The sequence below is a fragment of the Nannobrachium achirus genome, assembly GCF_963921795.1.
Source record: "Nannobrachium achirus genome assembly, chromosome: 17".
NCBI lineage: Eukaryota > Metazoa > Chordata > Actinopteri > Myctophiformes > Myctophidae > Nannobrachium > Nannobrachium achirus.
The window spans coordinates 26,135,868-26,158,829 of record NC_137824.1 but is presented as its reverse complement, the minus strand read 5'-3'; the positions used below and the strand labels follow the sequence as shown (position 1 = coordinate 26,158,829).

At 42.6% G+C, this 22,962-nt stretch overlaps 1 protein-coding gene across 1 annotated transcript; it reads left to right on the top strand.

The window, feature by feature from the left end:
- The first annotated feature begins 3,452 nt into the window (after window positions 1–3,452).
- ehd1a (EH-domain containing 1a) lies at window positions 3,453–18,886 on the top strand. The gene is made up of 6 exons (XM_080746003.1): window positions 3,453–4,246; window positions 10,373–10,470; window positions 13,954–14,195; window positions 15,183–15,353; window positions 16,919–17,083; window positions 17,397–18,886. Exons 1-6 carry the CDS (start codon window positions 3,858–3,860, stop codon window positions 17,931–17,933), a joined length of 1,602 nt encoding a protein of 533 aa, XP_080602129.1. The 5' UTR covers window positions 3,453–3,857; the 3' UTR covers window positions 17,934–18,886.
- The last annotated feature ends 4,076 nt before the right edge of the window (window positions 18,887–22,962 follow it).

Here is a 22,962-nt window from a genome sequence, read left to right as displayed (position 1 = left end):
TGATTTGAAGTGTTTCATGTCTGGATTGCTTCTCTTATTGGCTGAACTCAATCTAGTAGCCTATGAAAGTAGCCTATCCCCTTGTGTCTGTGGACGTTCAAACATAATGCAGAGTTTGCTGAGTTTTATGAGCAGGTTGAGCCAGTTACATATTTACAGTAAGTGTAATGATTAATTTCTCTCTTCCCAACACAGTCTTAAGCAGCTCCCATTTACCATTGCCCCAGTACAAATGTCTTACTCTCTCCCTCCAACCTCCTCACTCTGTCCTTGCTCTTCTTTCCCGGTCTACAGTCATCAAAATCTTATTTTTTTCATGTATTTGTCATTCTCTCTTTCTCCTCTATTTTGAACTTTCCTTTATGTTCTGTTTCTGAAGTGTAATGACTGAATCCGGCGTTGTTCACCTTATTTGCTTATGGTGAGTATTAACTTCCTTGTGTACAGGTATTACATGTGGCTAATTAATATAACTAATAGCATTCAAATGAGTAATACTTTACTGTATATTATATTCAAACATATTTATAGATGAGCTCTATTTAACATTTGCACCACATCCTATAATATTATGCATTACATTGTGTTTTATTATTGTATAGTTTTGCCTCCCCACTCAATTCTAACATGAGTACTTTTAAGTGAATACTTACTTGGGGGGGACACATAATGGCTGCCTGCCAGAAAAAAAGCTTTAAAATGAGACAGACAACAGAAAATAGCTCCCACTGCTTCCAAATAGAAACTTATAGTTGCTAGGAAACAAATATAATGCCAGTCAGTAAGCAGATTTTTGGCTGGTATTGCTTAGCAACAGAAAACTGTTACATGAACATGAAGTGCAGACAGAGGTCCTGTAATACAATTTAAATAGAATTAACACTTCAAGTGTATTCTGTAATTGATCAAGTTTAGTGTCTCTAACTCAGCTATTTGTCAGATTGAGATAAAGAAGATACTGAGTCTTCAATGGTAGGTGCCATCATAGAATAACAGGTAAGGCTAGAGGGTGAACACAGTTGGAGGAGGTAATCAGAACTAAGGTCACTTAGCCCACCCTTATATTGTTTTATGGCCCTGTTTTTCACATAATGGAAGGGTTAAGGGTCAAAGCTCAGTCAGGATAGGCCTGGAGTGAAGGCCATTGCCCAGGGCAGTTATAATGTCCACTGCCCTTTGAGTACCTATCAATCAAGCAATGCTTATAAGTAAAATATTAATAGAAATGAATTACATGGTTAATTTTCCTTTCTTTTCCTCTAGTATGGCACACCTTCTTGGCTCATATTCCTTTATCCTCATTCTTTTCATTCAATAAACCTGATTTTTTATTGCTATCATAATAGTGAAGACGGTGTAATCTCTGAGGCAATAAAAACAAGATCAAAGGACACTGTATAATGCTTTATTGACTAGTTATTAAGTCTCAGTGGCATTGTCACATGATGGCTTAGATATGAAATCCACTGTAAAAAGATTATAGGCAGCCAGCAGGTATTTCTTTACCGAAAGAGGGCAGTATTGTTTCACAATGTAAAGTAATGTAATGTGATGCTAAACCATATGAATAATAAAGGGTAATTTGTCTTTGTTATCTTGCAGTGGTTTTAGAGTATAAAGTAGGCCTATATTGAATGTTTTCTCCTGTCCTCTCCAAGTGAAAATGATGGTATAGTATACCGCATATAGTTTAATTAATATCACATTGGTCTCACAGTGTATGGGACAGTGGGAACAGAGTTATTGAGTGAATGATGTCATGTCATGTCATGTCACATTTGATGTCATGCCTGCCTGCCTGCCTGCCTGTCTGTCTGTCTGTCTGTCTGTCTGTCTGCTTGTCTTTCGATCTGTCTCTGACTGTCTTGCCCTCTACCTCTATCTCATTTAATACAGGCAACCACATCCTGCGATGTAAGGTGAATAGCATGGCACCACGATCAGATGAGGGCATGAGGCCTACAATGTGCTGTTTGATCTCTTGTTTGAGTGGGTCTCACCAGCTGTAACAGCATCTCCATATGGAAATGTTCTGGCTTCCAGTGGAGCAGCTGTTATTTGTGGTGGGGCACCCTGTGTCATCGAAACATCACAAAAAAACACTTGACTTGTAGACTCAGTCACTACACATGACTTTTACACTAGTGTGTGTGTGTGTGTGTGTGTGTGTGTGTGTGTGTGTGTGTGTGTGTGTGTGTGTGTGTGTGTGTGTGTGAGAGAGAGAGAGAGAGAGAGAGTTTTGTGATACTGTTTTCTGTTGAATTTCCTAATCACAATAAAGTAAAGATTATAAACCTGTGATTGTCTCATAGTTTATTTATAATGCTATTTCCTCAGCAAATGGTGAAGGATAAACATGTATTAGATCAGATGAGATCATCTGAATTATATTTGCACAAGGCCTTCCTGTCCTAATTCCTTCTGAAGGAGGTAACATAAAGGCTTGACTTTTTGGGGCCTACATATTTTGTTTTTTGTATATTAGCATATTTAGGCTACTCTAAATGAAAACGAAAACATTTGATGCTATGACTCATATGTAATTGCATAGTCCGACTATCAACACTTTCGTTTTCATTTTTACTACTCTAAATGAAAACGAAAACATTTGATGCTATGACTCATATGTAATTGCATAGTCCGACTATCAACACTTTCGTTTTTTTAATATAGGGGCCTATCATCAGGCAGGATCTTGTTCTGGACTTTCCAAGATCTAGATAAATTCCAAATCAAACCTGAAAATGAAAACGAAAGATAACACAGTGTTTAAATTCGGATGAACGGAACGGACACTGAATAATGAAATGTACCTGAACTAACATTAGGGAGCCTCATACATATTAGTAAATTCGTATTGCGCTAATAAATGACAATTCATATAGTTCATTCACATTCACACTGTGAAGTGAAATAAAGTGTTGCGTTGCACGACCGACCTCATGTGGCCAAAGAGCACGAGTCGAGTGTGGCTGACTGGCTGTGGTGGTGTGCTATTCCTACCGGATCTGAGGAGGAGATGAGGGGGAGGAGCTTGTGCAAGGACGCGCTGATTGGCCAGTAGACAAACGCTCTCGCCTAAACATTATTTACTATACTATTTCTGTTCCACTTCTCTTAGGACGCAACTAGAACGACCTTGACAACGTAAGGCACGGCAACTCGTTCGCTTTTACTGAGCTCGCTCGGTGGTGCCTCTCGTGGATCAAGGTCGCTTGAAAGAGACGGCTCGTATACTTTATCGGCCAAAACGGCGAGCGATAGAGGCATGGATAGAGGTACGTCCGCGTGTGGGCGTGGCCTCTGCTCAGATCCGGTAGGAAAAAACACGTTGAACCCAACTCTATCGTTGAACCTTTATTGTGAAATAATGACGTTTCCGGTATCTATTCTAGTGCGTGTCACCAACGTCATTCTTATGTTTCACGTCGTACAGCTGACACACAGCCGGGAAGCTATGCTAGTAGCACAGTAAGCTAACCCTCACAGAACCGGCTTAAATTGATCCCATTTGGCTGACAATACTTCACGATTTATAGTTATTCGTGGACGAAATTAATCGGAATTTAGTTGTGGCTGTGCACATTGTATTGTAGCTAGCTAGCTACCTACCTAGCTAACGAAAGCGAAAGAGGGTGTCCGTGTCCGTCTCTGGCTCTGTGTGTATGACCAGCAGAGAGGAGGAGGGTGGGGACACAAACTTCCAAGACCTCGCCCTTAACGTCACTCCATTCCACCAGGCAGCTGCTCTCCTGACGGTGTGACAGAAGAACGACCATCACACCGCACAGTTGAACCCGTTTCACAGGGAGCAAAAAAGGACTTTTACCTCAACAACAGGACCACAAAAAGCCACCATGTTCAGAAAGAACGGTAAGAAGGACCCCGAGCTGTTCCAGAATGTGTCGGAGGGGCTGCGGAGGCTCTACCGCAACAAGCTATTCCCCCTGGAGGACACGTACCACTTCCACGACTTCCACTCGCCGGCGCTCGAGGACGCCGACTTCGACAACAAGCCCATGGTGCTCCTGGTGGGCCAGTACTCCACGGGGAAGACCACCTTCATCCGCCACCTGATGGAGCAGGACTTCCCCGGCATGCGGATCGGCCCCGAGCCCACCACGGACTCCTTCATCGCGGTGATGCACGGCGAGCAGGAGGGCGTGATACCGGGCAACGCGCTGGTGGTCGACCCCAAGAAGCCTTTCCGCAAGCTCAACGCCTTTGGGAACGCGTTTCTCAACAGGTAAAGCATTGGTTCTCAAAAGTGGGATCCGGGGACCCCCAGCCCCAGGGGTCCTTGAGGGAGTTCCAGGGGGTCCGAAGCTAGACCTTTATGGGAATGTATATTAACTCAGAGAGTGTACTACACATCCATTTGGTTCCATGTGTACACTCTCCGAGTTAAACTAACATTGATTTTGCATGTTTGGGTTCTCAGAGATAGAAATGCCATTAAATGGGGGTCCACAGCCAAACTGGCGATCCTTAAAACAAATTGGGAATCACAGCTGTAAAAATCTTCTCTTATGGGGTCCCTGGCATAATCTTTTCAAATGGGGGTCAGTGGGCTAATAAGTGTCAATTTTGGGGTCCTTGACATAAAAAAGTTTGAGAACCACTGAGGTAAAGAGAGAGAGGAAAAAATAAGCCAAGTTCCCACGCTGCAGTAGAAACATTTAATACAGTAGGATTATGATACATTTATGGGACAAACCCCAGAGCAAATGAGTAACAAGACATTTATATTGATAGAATAACATGCAATGTTGATATAATTATTTGCCATTTTGTGTTCAGTGCAGGCCTGAGTGATCAGACATTTCTATTTACATCACACACTCTTTCAAGGCTCTACCAGAGAGTAAACTAGAGTCTACGTGTAGTTTACTCTTTAAAAAAAAAGTTGCACAATTTTCCCAGGTGCACTGAGCCAAGTGTGTCAGTTCTTCCCCTTGGTTTCATCATCTGAAGAGAATGTATGTGTTTAGTGTCAATAGGTAGGTGGAGGTGCCAGTGAGTGTCTGGCACAGACTGTTAAAAGCAGGTTGTTACTTTCCATAAACACCTTTACGAATGCTATCCTTGCTGGAAGAATGGTCTGCCGTGTTGAGGCAGGCTTTTACCCCCCTGCCAAGAGCCAACTTGGAAAGAACATTGAAAGTAAATAATCTTGTAGCGTGAGCTGTGTACAATCACCTCATCCTAAGCACCTGGCAGACCTATTTCACCTGCTGGCAGATTTATTTGCCTTTATATCACAGTAGGGCACCTTGAACATAAGAAATGGTTGTGATTGATGTTGCTAGGCAACATCGTGACCTTTTCCTGTCCTCAGATGTTAGTTTCGCACCCCAGGGCGAAACAAATGTTGCCACATCGGTGGCTGCCGGAAGGCCACCTCCCTTGTCCACTTGCCTTCGAGTAGTCCATATGAAATCTTATCAGGAAGGTTTAAAGGTTGTATGTGACATTGCTTCTTTGATCAGAGGAGCGGTTGTACTTAGTTGTAGGTGGTGTTGAGTCATCAGCTGTAGATGTTCAGCCAGCTAGTCAGTCAGAGTGAGACACTGCACCTCGTGACCTGGAGTCTTCTTGAGCTCACTGGCTCCGTAGAGCTCTAGGATCTTACAATTATGAGTGAGTGTCACATTGTGTCACTCTGAGCCTTCCATGACTCAGCAATGGGAAATACACAGGATATTGCTTAATTTAAGAGTCTTGGTGAAAGGCCAATGGTGACTGGCCTTTTTGTCATTCCAGGCCCAAAGCTTTAGTTTAAAGCAACCTAGATTGTGTTGGCAGCATGATGCGTTGCGAGGTTGTAGATCAGCTATTTTGGGTGAGAGATAGCAACACATTTATTTCGCTAAATTAAAAATTGTTTACAGTTGTCATGTTTTATATATACTGTGTGTGTGTGTGTGTGTGTGTGTTGTGTGTGTGTGTGTTTTTTTTTTTGGGGGGGGGGGGGGGGGCTTTTCTACCTTTATTGATAGAATATGGAGATAGACAGGAAACGGGGTGAGAGAGAAAGGGAGTTACACGCAGCAACGGTCATCGCGTTCGGGACTCGAACCCGTGACGTGCTGTCAGGCATCAGAGCCTATGTAGTATGTGCCTGGACCGCTAAGCCAGCAGGCGCCCCCAGTAGTCAATGTTTATAAAGCAAATTGTCATATACATATATCATTGTGACAAGGTGCATACAAGGTGAGCAATGATTTGTAATCGAAATACGTTCATGCTTGATGATATCAGTCTTGACGGTTGACGCCATGAAGGTTCTTGGTCCAGTTTCTTCAATGGGATTATGATGACCAACAACAACTGGTTGTTTATGTATTCACTTCCTGTGGTTATGCTGGAGGATATAGTGGTATAGTGCCTCTCTCCCTTGTGTCCTACATCGTGTCACCCTGTACTGGAGGGGTCAGCCAAACAGATGGCTAGATAATGTATGCAAACTCACAGATACACTCAATTACTAGCTAATTCTGTAGACTGTCATGATCTTAATCTGCCCCAGCAGCTTCAGATTATACGAAGGGTGATGCAGCCATATGCTGCATCACCCCGCAAAGACAAACAGAACAGAACACCACCAATTAACTCAGGATGACACACAGCAATATGGGGGATATTCAAAATTATTTGTCACTACTGTTTTGATTTTCCATTCTCTTCTCATAGAGAAGATAATGGATAGTAAGAGCACCGCAGAGACTGTAAGAGCACCAAGGTCCCAAAATAAACAACAACATCATCACATCAGGAAACATTTGTGTTAGGTCAAGTGTGGAAACCGTATACACTAACAGCCTAAATGCTATTTGCCAGACCCATGAAATGGGTAGGGCCTACATAAGCAAATGTCTGTCGGTCCGGGTTTTCTATATAAAGGGTATATATGATGATGACATGATGATGACATGCCTACAAAAGGCATGATGACATAAATGATGATGACAGACAGGGGGTCTGGCACAACCAGGTTGACCTGGTCTAGTTTAATGGTGTATGTGCACCCGAGCGAGCTTCTGTGTAAGCTATTTGTGAATAAAGTAGTTGTGATCTATTATCCTATAATGTCTATAAGGTCTTGACTTGTACCCTACCCATGTGGTATGCAGTAAAGTTAAGTTATATTTGTAGCTCTTGTTTATAAAGCTTTGCTCTGTGTTGCGTATACCACAAATTGGAATATTAATCTAATTGTGACATATGCCATGTATTGTGTAATGAGTTCCTTGCTAATACACAGTCCTACTTGGTAATTTATGATTAATTCACACAATATGCCCTCAAATTCCTTCAGTTATTTAGTTTTAGCCTGCCTGGAGCGCTAAGTGGTTGTTATTTGTACCTTTTGAACAATGTATTGGCAAATATTATTCTCTTGGAAGATAAATCAATCTCAAAAGCAGGACTCAATCCATTTCAAAGAGCAGCCCAGCCCTAGATTTAAACATGCTTCGTTTTGCTTGACTGAACTCGACTATGGACTACAGAACTCATCCCTTAGTAGTCAATAGACCCCAGGAGGAAGCGGCTAACAACTTGTGTAAATATAGGCTATTGTCCATTGTAGCCCCCCAGTCATATTGTTGGACTGAATCACATGGTACCACAGGACTTGTGGTTTTCTTTGAATTCAGCCTTTTCTTTTGTGTCAGAGGCACATAGAGGGTGCAATGGTCATACACTGGACTTACAAGAGCCTATTGTAAATCAGATCATCATGCTGGGTAAGATGTGAATATTACTACGGTTGCAGGTGTGTGGTCTCTGTGTACAGAGCAGTCCCAACACATAACCAACAATACACTGTAGGCCTACATACTGCATGCAAATTGAACCACATTTTAAATGAGGCTGTTTTTGACTGTGCCTCTGTAATTTTCCATTTTCCTTACACAAGGCCAACAGTAGTTAGATTGGCCTCCAAGTATGGTTTGGCTGAGCATCTCCCTGCACATAAAACTAGATAGTGAATAACTAGGGTCAATTTGATCATTTGCTGGTTTGGGGTGAAATCATGATACATTTTCTGGATTGTATGGGCCTAGTTATATGATGATGATGATGATGATGGGTCTATAATGCAGTTCTCTAACCATAGTTATTCAGCCTGCAGATTATCCTTTAACTACCGGACCTTGATAGGTCTGGCACATACCAGAACCAGTAATTTATGAGGAGAGTAAACAGTGCTAGGTCAGGTGATCTCCACATATACAGTATAGTACTCGTGTGATTGAGAAACCTGGATGCTGACTTTACGAATTGTTTTTCCACTAGTTTAAAATCTATCATCATCATAGTTTTAATTTGGGGTCTCCCTCCCACAGCAATCGCAATGATCCAGACCTCAGAAAGACCCAGAAAGACCTTTTGCGATCAAAGAAAGAAAACAACTGGAAAATATTTTTCGCCAAAGCATAAATTCTTACTCTTTACTACCCGTCCTGCCCTCTACTCTGTGTGGAGGCTCTGGGCCCCCAGTGTGTTTGTGTGCGCTGACTGCTCTCTGTGAGCCAGCAAGGCCCGAGTCAGCAGAGTGCAAGTTCCGCTCTGGCCCACCCCAGGCCTGCACTGTCCTGATCCGTCCTGTCCCATTCGCAGGCTGTTATTCCAGGACTCTGACTCTGCAACTTTACTTGGATAGGGGCTTACACACACACAATCACACACACAGAAAAAGCAGTATGCGGCGTGCGCACACACATAAATAGATACACACATCAAGATGTTACAGGAAGCAAACATGTGGAAAAGTGTCGTAGTTGCAATCTCTCTGTCTGTCCACGTCCTCAGCGCGAACGCCAGCCAGCCTATTTCCCCATTGTCCTGGGCGAGTTGTGTCTACGGTGCGAGGGAGGGGGTCAAATTTCAATCTCAAAGGAGCTTTATTGGCATGAGAAAGCTTACGTTTACATTGCCAAAGCAAGTGACCAAACATAATAAAAACATAGGACGGGGGTGGGGTACAAAAGGAAAACCCTGGCCCATATGTCAAACTGGAGCCTGACTTCCAATCACATGACTATGACACAGAATGTTCACCCTCTCCACAGGATGCAAGCACCCCGGCCCCACAAGCGGGGCGGGTTTCACACTTTTGCCCTCGATTACTCCAACAGAATGGGAGTTGAGCCGGTAGGAGATTCTCCTGCCCCAAGCGTCTCTTGTTTCCCAGTATTCTGCTGGAGAGTCATCATCACAGGGTTTTTTTCCCTTTGTTTTGTTTGTCTTTGCTAGAGGCTGTGTGTGGAAAATGTTGGGCTAGATGGCCAAGTGGAAAACCTTAGCCAAGATTCCGACTGGATACCATACCCGATATGAGAGAGAGAGGGGAACAAACGACATGTTTTTGTTTTATTTGGCAGGATGGTTCATTGCTGCAAAATACTATGTACAGGATCACTATATACATGCATGCTCTCAAATGTCTTTGACTTTTTGTTTGTCCTTGGATTTTTTCCCCCTTTCCCTGCATGTGGTATGAGACCTCTGTTAGAGTGTGTGTGCGCGCGCGCGTGTGTGCAGGCGCGCGCACGCCTGCCTTCCCTGACTGCGGTTGCTGCAGGAATGTAAAGACCGGGTTCTCCATGTCTGACCTTGTGTCTCTAAGCTTATGTTTTGAATATTAGTTCAGAGTGACTGAATGAGCGCTAGATCAAGGAGGACTCCGAAGCGTGGGTCTGGTCTAACAATCGCCCTCTTTGTCCTCAGTGTGGTACTCTGAAGGTCCTTTGCAACCCTCTCATTCTCTCATCATTCATAACATGATGCAATTTATCTCTGTGCGTGCGTGTCTCAGCTTGACAATGCCACACCTCCTCTTTTAAAGTTTAAAACCCCCCCAGTGTCCAAGCTGAATTGAAGCCATTGTACTTTGGGAGAGGGTTTCATGTTTCTCTGTGTCTGCACATCAAATATGACACAGTTATCACATTCATATAGTCTTATTTAACACACAATTAACGTACTAACGTACAACAGGCCAGGGGTGAGTGTTAATTCAGTTCATGTGCAGCCCCCACCCCACCGACTCATTTCAAGGGGAAACACCATTTCCACAACTCACGCGGGACTGAATCTCACAGGAAGCCAGCGCCCTTTGTGCTCCAGTCTTTTCCAGTGCCGTCATTCATTCCACTGCAAGCCAATCAACAATGAGAAGCGGACAGATCTGTTTAATGCCAAGCTTATGTATCAACATTCTCACCTGACCGGTTCTGTCTCCCATCTCCCTCCTACCCATGTTCCTTCGCTCCCTTTCCCACTATGTTACTTTCTGTTGTGCACTCTCTTGCTATCACTGATCCCCCCCCCCCTCCCCTCACCCACCCACCCACCCACCCACCAGGTTCATGTGTGCTCAGATGCCTAATGCAGTCCTGGAGAGCATCAGTATCATCGATACTCCTGGAATCCTTTCAGGGGAGAAACAGAGGATCAGCAGAGGTATTTCTAACACACGCACACCAACTCCCTCACTATTTCTCTCACACACACAACACCACACACGGATCCCTTCCTTAGCATGTGCATACCTACTTTTCAAGAATCCGAACACACCTGATCCCAATCCTTTCATTCACACGTGCACAAGGAGGCCCAGGGTAAACATGTTCCATTATGCAAACATACTCGACAATCTACATATTCTTGTTTTTACACTCGCTCCCTCCCTTCCTCCTCATCTTCTCTTTTGTTTTGCACTTCTCTCTGGTATTTTGTCCATGAAGATGCACTGCACTATCATCATAATCTCTCCCTTTGTCTCTCACTTTCTCACTCGCTCTCTCTCTCTCTCTCTCTCTCTCTCACACACACACACACTAGGGATGCCAGAAACTGATAAAAGTCAGATTTGAATATTCTACAATCTACAGCTCTGGCACAGAATCCCCCCCCCCCCCAGCCTTCTCAGTCCTCATAGTTACTTTTCGAGTGACAATAAATCAATGGTGATTTACAGTAGTATTAGCCTAAATGTTGGCTGTAAGAAAATTGGACACACACACACACACACACACTCCTGTCTTGGTCGTATCTATTTTTGTCTTTCTGGTATTTTCAGGAAATAAATTACTCCAGAGAGAGAGGGAGAGAGAAATAATTCACTCACTGAAACAATCCCTTCACTTCCAGGGTCACTTAAGTGTCACTACAGGGCATCTGCCATTCAGTGTGCTGACTGCATAACTGCTACATCCTGGGTTTCTTCAGGACAAGTGATAGCATGTCATCTTTCTCCTGGGTATCTTGAGGACATGTGACAACATGTCATCTTTCTCTGCCACCATGTCTTTCAACCAGGAGTACATTTTCCGTTCCCTTTGGCAAGAGCAGGTATCAGAGGAAGTAAACATAATACTTCTGCTTTTTGTACCTGCTCTTTACCTCTTACAGAGGAAGCATAAAGCATCAGCAGAGCATGATGGGACAGTTTTCTTTTACTTTGGGGATGGTAAGCTGAGTAATACAGAGGTGTAGCCAAGAACAGTGGCCTGACATAGTCAGTCAATAAGCTCTTTATGGACTCCAATTTCTCCTAAGCGTAAGAGAGACTGAATCATGGGGTGAAGGAGAATGCAAAGGACAATAGCAGGCAGGGATGTGGACAAGAGAGTGCATGAAGAATCTTTAGATTAGACCCTGAAAGGCCATGAAGCGACTGTAAACAGACAAGCGTCAACATGTATAAGTGGCTTCTGATAAGCCACAAAAGGACGAGTGTGAGTTTGCAGTGACTTGTGTTTGCCGAGGTGACCCTTTCCAGACTGGAGGCTTGAGGCTCTGCAGAAAGAGAAGTAACCTGATGCCAGAGAATACCACATACCTTAGACAATTATGGCTCTATTGATACATACTCTCTCTCTTATATTAAGACGCACGCACACACACACACACACACACACACACACACACACACACACACACACACACACACACACACACACACACACACACACACACAGACAGACAGACAGAGAGTTGTATTTGTAGATACTGTACATGCATACATTTGGAGTCACACTCATCTATGCAGTACACACAGGTTCTCTCACTTTTCCTGTTTCATGCACGTAACACGCGCACACTATCTTCATAGCTATCTGTCTGTGTTTCTGTATAAACACAGATACAGTACTGTAGTCCACAGACATACTGTACCATATGTCTACTATAAACATGGCTGACTGGATTGTTCAGCTGATGTATGACAGGCGCGTGTGTGCATGCACAAGAAATGTACTGGCTGATATCAGACTAAAACACGCTAATGGCATGAGTAAGAGAATTACACCACTTGGAGAATATGATGCCACACCATTTGGAAAACATGATGCCACACCTTTTACCCACCGATGAAAGGACGTTGAGACTTATATCTATTACCACAGTAACAATGCGTTATATTGTTCAGTGTTTCCTTAACAAAGTGTCTTCTTTCACAAAATATAATTGAGAGGATCAGCACTAAGTAACAGCCAATTAATGGTCATGTATTTGGATCGGTTGGATGAAAAAGTTGCATGGGCACATTCCTGGCTCACACGCACACGCGCGTGAGTTTGTGTGCGAGCGCTAGCAGTTGTCAATGTGGTCTTTAGTAAAGCAGGGGCCCGGGTGGGGAGATAACAGACCATAGGGAGAGAGGAGCAGCTGTCATTGTCTGGCCGCACCGGGACGTGTGTTGAAAGCAGCCATTTGACAGAAGCGGGGAATGTCCTCAGACCTCAGCTGTGTCCCACAGGAATTTGGGGACTTTAAAATTCCACTTCTGTCCCCATAACATCTCACTCTCTTGCTTTCAGGCTCACTCTCTCACACACATTCTTTCTCTGGATTGTTAATGTACTCCAGCACAGCTTCCCCTTTCACTAGACTTGATTTTATATCTTGCTACTACTCACTTGGTTTCATTTTCACTTTTGACACTCTTCCCCCTTTCTCTTTTTCTACCTCTTTCTCACACACACACACACACACACACACACACACACACACACACACACACACACACACACACACACACACACACACACACACACGTACACACACACGTACACATTCACTGGCACAGTCAAAAGCTCAGTCTGTTGGAATGCGTGTGCAGCAGATTTGGCACTGATTGTATGGCAGCTTAGATATTTAGATATTTAGAAGAGCATTCTTCTCTGATCAGATGATACAGACACTAATCAAAACCATAATTATATGCCTCTCTCTCCCCAACTCCATAAAATGAGGTATGCTTAGAAAAATTATGTGTTTTCATTTTATCAGTGTTTCGATTCTTCTTTCAGGGCTGGCCAAAGGCATATAAGTGCATAGCATATTTGAATAGGTTAGCGCTGTGTTTGTAGAACACCAAATGCATGGGTGTGTCATGTGTTTCCTATTGTAATGCGCTTGTGGTGACAGGTGCATTTCAAAAGTATCACAGTCATAGCTTTCCATCTTTCATTCAAATTCAAATTCCTTCTCTCTGTGTGCTCCACTTCTATCCCTGATTTCTTTTCACTCCTTATTTTCAGCCCCCTCTGGGGATACTGACTGGAGCATACTATTGGTTCTCAAAGTGGGGTCCAGGGACTTTGAGGGGGTTCTAAATGGGCCCTTACTGAGAGTTATGGGGGTCCTTGATATTTAAAAGGTGTACAGACAGAGAACCACGGCCCGAACCGACTTCAACTTCAGAAGTTAAATGGGTCTTACTAGATAATTAAGATTACATTAATTTATGTAGAAAACATAATTGTTCTGTCAAGTTGATAACCAATTGCAAGTTAACAAGTGAGTGGGGAATAAAAATGTTTACTCCTTTTTTGTTTTACAATGAATAAATTCCCAACCAGTGCCAGTTGGAGTGCTGACAGTGAATCAATGCCATGCTCTATGTTGTTCAACACTAACTGTGCCCCCTTTCCCCTCTAGGTTATGACTTTGCAGCTGTGTTGGAGTGGTTTGCTGAGCGTGTAGACCGCATCATCCTCCTGTTTGATGCTCACAAGCTGGACATCTCTGATGAGTTCTCCGAGGTAATTCGAGCCTTGAAGAACCATGAAGACAAGATGCGTGTGGTACTCAATAAGGCCGACCAGATCAGCACACAGCAGCTGATGAGGGTCTACGGCGCCCTGATGTGGTCCCTGGGAAAAATCATCAACACGCCTGAGGTAGGCACACCTCTTTTTGATTCTTCTGAAGCAAGGGAAACAATTGCATCTTCCCCTTTAATTCAGATGATGATGATGTTGTTTTTTTCGCACACAAACATAGAAAACTGCACGTTTTCAATTTTCAAAAACTGAAAACATCTGTAGTTTTATATTTTCAACCTTCATTTGCTCCTACAGCAATATCTCTGTAGTTTTGTTGGCTAAACACAATGAAGGTACAATTTTTCCATCTGCATTAATTCTCACAAAAACTGATGATTGCCATATTTGAACACTGTTGAACTGGCGTCAATTCTCTACCATGAATACAAGCGTGTGGCTTGTAGAAATTAGTTATGGGAATAGCTGTTATATTCACTTAACAATTTGCACATGGTTGGTGAGGTCACTGGAGGTGTGATAGGGCATTGTCAGCAGTCTGTGAATCCTAAGAAGGAAGAATGTAGCAATTGTAATAAGAGGGGTCATCCTGGACCAAATTTTCAATGTGGCAGGTGTTCAAGTGTAGGACATTTGAAAAGTATTACAGGTTTTATTACCACATTAATTTATATATAGATCATGTGAAATCATGTGGCCTGCCTTGTCTTATGATTTGTTGGTTAATGTTTGGACTATAGTGATAATCATAAACCAAACCCAGCCTGTAACCTTTGGATGTTCTGGATAATTATTCACTGACATTGCAAGAGCAAGAGTGTACTGCGGTGCACACCCACTCTACTTGAGCACAGTGTGCATAAAAGTGCTTGTTATCATTCTGCGTTGATTTATTGTCAACCTGACCATCCTGTGTACATCTCTTGACATCCTGAGTGTCTTTTTTTGGTACATGTACGTATTTTTTTCTTGTACCTCGAATGGACTGTGGCGTCAACATGCTTGAGACCCATGTAATGAATTTCCTTCCCCTGGGGGTGTTGACTGTAAACGACAGCTTGATGGACAGTAGGGGAGAAATCTAACTGTCAAACTTTATTCCAGGTGGTGCGTGTGTATATTGGCTCATTCTGGGCCAATCCACTATTGGTCCCTGACAACAGGAAGTTGTTTGAAGCAGAGGAGCAAGACCTGTTCGTGGACATCCAAACCCTACCACGCAATGCAGCGCTTCGCAAGCTTAATGACCTCATTAAACGGGCACGCCTTGCCAAGGTTAGTCCTTTTCGCTGCTGAATCCACCCTGAGGCACTTGACTGCATGTCATCCCCTTTCTCCCCAGCCTTTTCTGTGTCTCTCACTGTATCTGTCTGTAATAAAGCATAAAATACCCCCAAAAAAAGAACAACTTGGACCACAAGGGCGTGGCTTCATGTGGAACTTGGACTTCTTGTGGCCCGCATGTGACGTGTCTAGGACATGAAAGGTTTCACTCTGATTCAACCACATTTCACTTCCTTATAGACTAGAGTGGCTCTGAAAGGGTCTATCCATGCCTAGATTTGCAAAGTCTGAGCCCCATCAAACATATAATTCGGAATGTCTGAGTGAGTGTCTGTCTGTCTGAGTGTCTGAGTGTCTGTCACAGCGTTTCTCCTCAGTGGCTGGAGCAATTGATCTGAAATCGCATCACCATAAGCATATGAACACACCTGACATAACTGTGAAGCCCGTTTGTCACTTTCACAAATCATATGCTGTATATTAGCATTTTTTATGGTGTACCTATATCTATTCTGCATCTAGCTTGAGGCATATCTATTCTGCATCTAGCATGAGGCAACATGTTTAACCAGCTGTGTGTGTGTGTGTGTGTGTGTGTGTGTGTGTGTGCGGGTGGGGGGTGGGGGGGGGGGGGTCGGTTGTCTGGCCCTGTTACAGATTTTGTCCAAAAATCATGCAGATCGGTACACAGTATCTCTGTAGCCATTAAACGAAACGGGTATTTCTTACATTGATGCTCCTACATATTATCATGCAAGCACCAGTTAAAGTTACTTTCCATCCCTCATATACTGTGTGCACATTGCACATCCCATAACCCACCCACTGCACATCATTTCGGAGCTCATATCTTTGAACGGGTAAGGGCTAGTTAACTTAACTAACCAAAAAGTGGGATTCTATATTAGCCAGTGACTGTGCTAAATCAATTTGGCGATTTTCTCCGTACAAACGGACAAGACAGAAGCTCCCATAGATGGCTTAGTCTCTTTCAGAGCCACAACATGAAGTGAAGTGACTCAAACTAACCCTGACTTCCCATTCTCAGGGCAGACCACAGACACTCTAACCACAAGGCCACTGAGTTGGTTTATTTGTGCTGTATATATTCCCATATAAATTAAAGGATTTGCAGTGTTCACAACATGGATGGCCCCAAGTTTTGGGTGCCCTCCTAGTTTAACTTTAATTTTTGAATTGTGCAAACAGCTCCTACCTACATTTCACTTTGTGTGTTTTAGTACGGAATGTATTTCCCAAATGTATTAGTATGGATCTCCTTGTAGGAGATCCGTGCTCATACACATAAAGTAACTGGCGTCACGGACAGAACGGCCCATAAGGAGATATGCAGGTGTGTCATGTTTGCACCGCTCACTTCGCACAGGACAATGTCAGGTTGGGTTGAATACCGTCAGAGATATATGATGTTGTAGATTGGCCAGATGAAGTCCGAGTTCCACATGATGGGAGCCATGTGGTTATTAGTTTCTTTTCTGTTGAATATGTAAAGCAATGTGAATTTATCAGACTGTATGGTTTGGTGTGCTGTCCAGGTGCAAGCCTATATCATCAGCTCCCTGAAGAAGGAGATGCCCAGTGTGTTTGGGAAGGAAGCCAAAAAGAAGGAGCTCATCGCCAACCTGGGCGAAATCTACCTGAGGATTGAAAAGGAACACCAGATCTCACCTGGAGACTTCCCCAACATCAACAAGATGCAGGTGAGATTACATTTAAACAAGTTGCAGGGGTTGTAGTTTAAAAACCAAAGGGAGTGGTGTTGTGAAATAGACCGATATTGGTTTCGGAGTAAAATGAACATCCAACCTTTACACTTGCTCCCCTCTCTGCCCTCTTCTTCCTCCCCTTGCCCCCCTCCAGGGCAGGATGGAGATGAGATTTATTTTTCCTGGTGTCAGGAAATCCTGCTCCTTGTGCACTTACTCCCCTTGGTAGCCAGGCAAGACAGATCTATTTCCATCACCGATTCCTGTTTTTTACCTCAATCCCTCCCTTCCCTTTCCCTCATTTTAGGAGCTGCTGAACGGCCAGGACTTCACCAAGTTCCCACCGCTGAAGCCCAAGCTGCTGGAAGCCGTGGAGGACATGCTGGCCAATGACATTGCCCGCCTTATGGCCATGGTTCGCACGGAGGAGGCCAACATGCCCAGCAAGGCAGTCAAGGGTGGAGCCTTCGAGGGGACCATTAGCGGGCCCTTCAGTCACGGATTTGGCGAGGGGGCCAGCGAGGGCATTGATGAGCTGGAGTGGGTGGTGGGCCGCGATAAGCCCTCATATGATGAGATCTTCTACACTCTGTCTCCCATCAATGGTAAAGTGTCAGGGGCTGCGGCCAAGAAGGAGATGGTGAAGTCCAAGCTCCCCAACACAGTCCTGGGGAAGATCTGGAAGTTGGCTGATGTGGATAAAGACGGCTTCCTCGATGATGAGGAGTTTGCCCTGGCTAACCATCTGATCAAGGTTAAGCTGGAAGGTCATGAGCTTCCTGCCAAGCTGCCGGAACACCTGGTGCCGCCATCCAAGCGCGCGGCATTGTTGGAGGCAGAGTGATCCAGAGCAGAGACAAGCAGCCTGGAGACCAACCGTGTCACAGCCTTGCCTTGCGCTGTACTTAGGGCAGTGGTTCTGAAACTGTGGTCTGGAGACCCCCAGGGGTCATTCAGGGGGTTGCAGGGGCTCCCCAGTACGAGGAAAAGTTTAATTTCACAATTATTTCACCAGCTAGAAGTTAACCTAATGAGAGAACCTATGAAAATGACTATTCAGATAAATATATTATTAGTTTATGCTCTCTCCACTGTTAATGTATCTCCCACCTACAGCATAGACATCTGTAGAATTCTGTACTAAATCTAATCTAACAGCGAATATGTTATGGGGGTCCCTGCCACAAAATATTTTCAAATGGGGTCCATGGCCCATGGCCTGATGCATATCAATTCAGGGCTTCTCTATCGACTGCACCTAAGCACCGTGCTTGGCTGGCAAATAGTTAAATGAGCCATGAGCATTCTGAGCTAAAATGCTGTCGGTCTCCAGGCTTCCTAACGCACCATGAGGAGGACACCAGATAATAGACTGGAGGGTCAGAGGATGAGGGAGGGTACGGGTGGGGGGAGAGCAGGTTGTGTATGTGTGCATTCTGAGAGAGTTATGTCATGTGATGCATAGCGGGAGAGGTTGGAGTTGCCAACCTGATGGAAGGACAATGCTGGATCATCAACTGATTCATGTTGGAGGGTCAGTGGTTGCATGATTTGGACATGAGTTTGTACATCCTGTGTAAAATATGTCTGATAAGTATACTGTCCATATATTATTATGTTGATCCAAAGAAACATAGCTTTTTTTCCCTTTTTTTTAATTTGGAGAGAGGAGGGAAATCCAATCAGCAGTTAGAATTGCTTTATCTATATTTTTGTATTTCCTGACTTGAGGATGTTTCCAAATGCTTCCCTTTTCATTATTTTGCCAGATAAATAAAAAGGAAATATTTACCATCAGTCCTTTTGGCTTTAACCTTTCTTATACATACTGAATCAGTATACATTTCACTGACAATTTCTTTAAAGATCCATAAGACTCAAACATTGTGACCCAAGCAGACATTCCACAAATCCACCTGCAGTACTCTGTTTGGACTGCAAATCCTTCTCACCTGGATGAAAAATAAAGTACAAATTAGCCCTATTCACGGCCCGCCCACTCAGCAACTTCCTGGTGCTGAAATCACGTTTTGAAGGGTAAAACCCTGCTAAAAGCCCATAGAGTTAACACAGAAATCGCAAATGTAATGCAATTTCCGAATAGTAAAGAATAAAATACAGCTAGCATGATCAAGAACACAAGATAGTGAAAGGCACAAAGCATTATAATTTACTTTACCGTTCGAAATAATGATTTATTGGCTATAAGTCCAGCTATTTCTGTACTAGTTTACCCTTCAAAACTGACGTCGGCACCAGGAAGTTGCTGAGAAATGTGCTGAGTGGGCGGCCGTGAATAGGGCTAATTATTCATGTAAAATTAGATTAAGGTATAAAACAAACAAATCCATAGATTCTCGTTTGTTGGAATGAAATATCCTATACTGCCCTCTGTAGGTTGTCTTTGCCAGCCAAGCAGCAATAGTCAGTGCTGGAAAGTAACTGAGTACATGTACTCAAGTACAATTAGGTATTTTTACTTCACTGAAGTATTTTCCGTGTTCTTAATTAAATCTGTACTCAAGCAAGTATTGTACGCAAGTACTAAAAGGTATTTGTACTTGAGTATTCTAAGTTTCTTGAGTACCAGTGGTTGAAATGTGTTATCCACCCTCATAGGTAGAATAAAAGTGTGGTGTGATTGCCTTTACAAGTAAAAGTCCAGAACTCAAAATGTACTTAAGTAAAAGTACAAAACTATTGCTATCAAAATATACTTAAAGTACTCATTATGTAGAAGGTCACATTTGACAAGTTTTCAAATGTATAAAATGTTTTAAAAGATATTTAGAAAATAGCAGATCTATAAGCTTGTAAGCTTGCAGATGAGCTATTTTCAAATGGCCAAAATGTACATTGGGTTCAAGTGGTTAATATAAGTATGTTTTGTAATAATAATCAAATCTATAAAGTTACTAGTAACTAGAAATAATTCTAGGCTATTTGAGTAGAAGTACAATATCTGCCTCTGAAATTTATTATAGTGGAGTAATGAAAATTGGAAATACTCCAGTAAAGTAAAAAATAAAATTAAGTAATTAGTAGTTACAAAACATACAAACCACTCCCTGTATAATTTTTATCCCTAAAAAAATATCGACCAGGGGCCCTTGCGGGGGTTAATCCGTCCCTGAGTGGTCTAATGATCTGAGATCTAATGATCTCAGCAGAGAGGTTCCATATTTAAACCCCAGTCTACCTGTAGTTTGATGATGGAGTACTTTGGCATGTTCTTTGTAAAGATATGCATGGGTGACTCAAAATGTCTTTGAAAATGCACTGGGTGCCCAAAGTATATGTGTTGGGGTGGCTTAGTTGGAAAAGCTCTTGACTCATCATCAAAAGGTTGTGGTATCAAATCCCAAGACGGGTACCTCTGCATCTGAGCAATTGACAAAGATTGGTTGATTTTTCTCTACTTTAAATGTCCATTGTCATTGACAATGCATTGGGCGCTTAAAGTTAAATATTTAAAAAACTACAAATTATTTCAAAGTGAAAATCTCAAGCATGCATGTCCACAGTGAGGTGGAATTTTTGAATTGTGAATCAAGTTTCTCGGTTAAAGTATGTAGGAACAGCGTGGTGCCAAAGTTTTCAAATGTAAGTTTTAAAAGTTAAATATCTCCAAAACTACAAAACATTTCAAAGTAACCAGTTGGGTGAATTGTAAAAAGTATGAATGGAGTTTCTAGGTGAACGTGTTTTTTTGAGGCGCACAAATCTGCCATTGAGCCCCATGTTAATTTTCCGAATTTTATAAAGACTATATCTCTAAAACCATGAAACATTTCAAATATTCATTTTCAGGCAAACATTTCCACTGTAAGCTGAACATGATAAAGTTTGAACGGTGTTTCTAGGTGTACGTTTGTAGCTCTAGTAGCCTGCCAAAGTTTGTACTTTTTTCCATTGGCAATGCATTGGGCACTTAAAGTTAAATATTTCAAAAACTACAAAGTAAGTCTGAAACTTACATCCACAGTAAGGTTCAATTTTAATGTGTGATTTTACTTTAAACGGCGGGTCTATTTTAACCCAAGGAATGTTTTTAGTGCAAATCAGATGCTTGCAATGGATTCAGAATCATGAAAAACCCCTAGTTAGACCCCTCACATGCAAATTAAAGAAGATTTTTTTCTTATTTTTTTCCCTTAATAGTAAGTGAATGGGTAGGTGCAAGACATCATTAAAATTAACCCATTGGGATGATATTTCAGCCTGTTACCTGGCAGAATCTTAAAATATACCCTTTAAAGATTAAGCAAAAAATTGGTGACGAAAACAAATCCACCCTATGCGCGTGGACCCCCCTTTCTTACTAGACTAATGGTATCCATACACTAACACCATATACTGTAGGGCTGTGCTGCTTCAATTCCCTTTGTTGCTCTGGAGGGAAAGTATTCACATGTTTGGTATTTTAAAATTTAGTTGTTATCCTAAATACGGATTAATAAGAAGTGACCCCCGGGGCCCGGGCCCCGACAGTCCTTGATGGCATGGGGCTTGATCATGCCAACTGTCTGAGACAAAGACAACTTTTGACTTGTTCGTTTTTTTCGTTTCAAAGTACTTCACTAAGGTAGGAGGACTGAGATGTGAACATGCAACCTCTATGCTGGGAGTCTGACCTTCAGACCACTACACTGTCTCTAACTGCAGCTTATCATTGATGCTTTTGAAAAAATTCTATAGTTTGAGAGTTTAGTAGTTGACTCCACCCCTTTCCCTTGATTGGTCAAATAAGTTGGTTACCTGCTATACAAAGAATGCTGGGAAAAGCATGCTTCGATGTTTCCAGGGGAATTTTCTAAGCGTTCGTGAGCTAAAAATGCTAAATTTGTCATGTCCATGGATGCCTCGGCAAGCTGACTGACACACATTGGAATTTGATTTGTCAGTATTTGAGCCTAGAGCCTAAACCCTAACTCTAGCAGCTAGGGTGCTCGGTTAGGGTTGAGCTCCCTCACCTTTATTGTGCAATGATCTGTGGGACAGTGGCCTGCACTATAAGATGTAAGGGGCAAATCGTGCAATACTTGACATAATGAATCAATGGGAGGTAGCAATGTGTCGAGGGGTGTCCAGACTGCTGGAAAGCCAAAAGAAGAAGACAGGTTATTCTATGTACAGTAAAGAAGAATGTCTTGTTAATTGCTTATATTAATCTTATCTGAACTATCTCAAAACATGAACAATGCCATTTAATATATTATATATGATATTATCATATATAAATTAAATTAAAATGAAATTAAACTTGCACATAGAGGGTTCTGAGTTCAAATCCAGCATCAAGTTTTCTCTAACTTTTACCTACTACAGGTGGTGCAGTGGTAAAGGCATAGAATTAGCAAACCAGCAAGAATATTTTCCCAAGTTTTACCTGGCTCTTGTAACCCAATTTTTTGCTAAAATTACAAAGTAAATTTGTAAATGAAATGGTAGAGTAGTTTAAAACCAGTCCTTGAGTATTGTAGGTTCTGAGATAAAAAAAAATGGCATTGAATTGTCTCTAACTTTTACCTGGATATTTTATCTTTATATAATCCTATACTGCAAAACATGCAACAGAACCATGAGTACAAATCATGAGTATGAACTCGGCCTACAGTTGGTGCAGTGGTAAAGATCTAGAGTTTGCAATTCTGAAGACCCTTACATAGATCATTTTTTTCTTGTTTTGGTCTTCCCAGTTTCTCTTCCAGCCCCAAAAAAACCATTCATTAACTCTAAGCCTTGCCTTTCATTTCTTTTATTTTCTAAATGGGCGTGTCTGAATGGTACTCTTTTTAAATCGAGCCCTTGTTTATGTCACAAAGGGGTTCATTTCCTATTGGGCCCCCTCGAGAAGGGGGCGGTATACTAGC

Coding starts and splice junctions, on each gene's coding strand:
- ehd1a (XM_080746003.1), top strand. CDS start 3,858: ATGTTCAGAAAGAACGGTAAGAAGGACCCCGAGCTGTTCCAGAATGTG. Junction 4,247..10,372: donor GGGAACGCGTTTCTCAACAG/GTAAAGCATTGG, acceptor CCCACCCACCAG/GTTCATGTGTGCTCAGATGC. Junction 14,196..15,182: donor AAATCATCAACACGCCTGAG/GTAGGCACACCT, acceptor ACTTTATTCCAG/GTGGTGCGTGTGTATATTGG.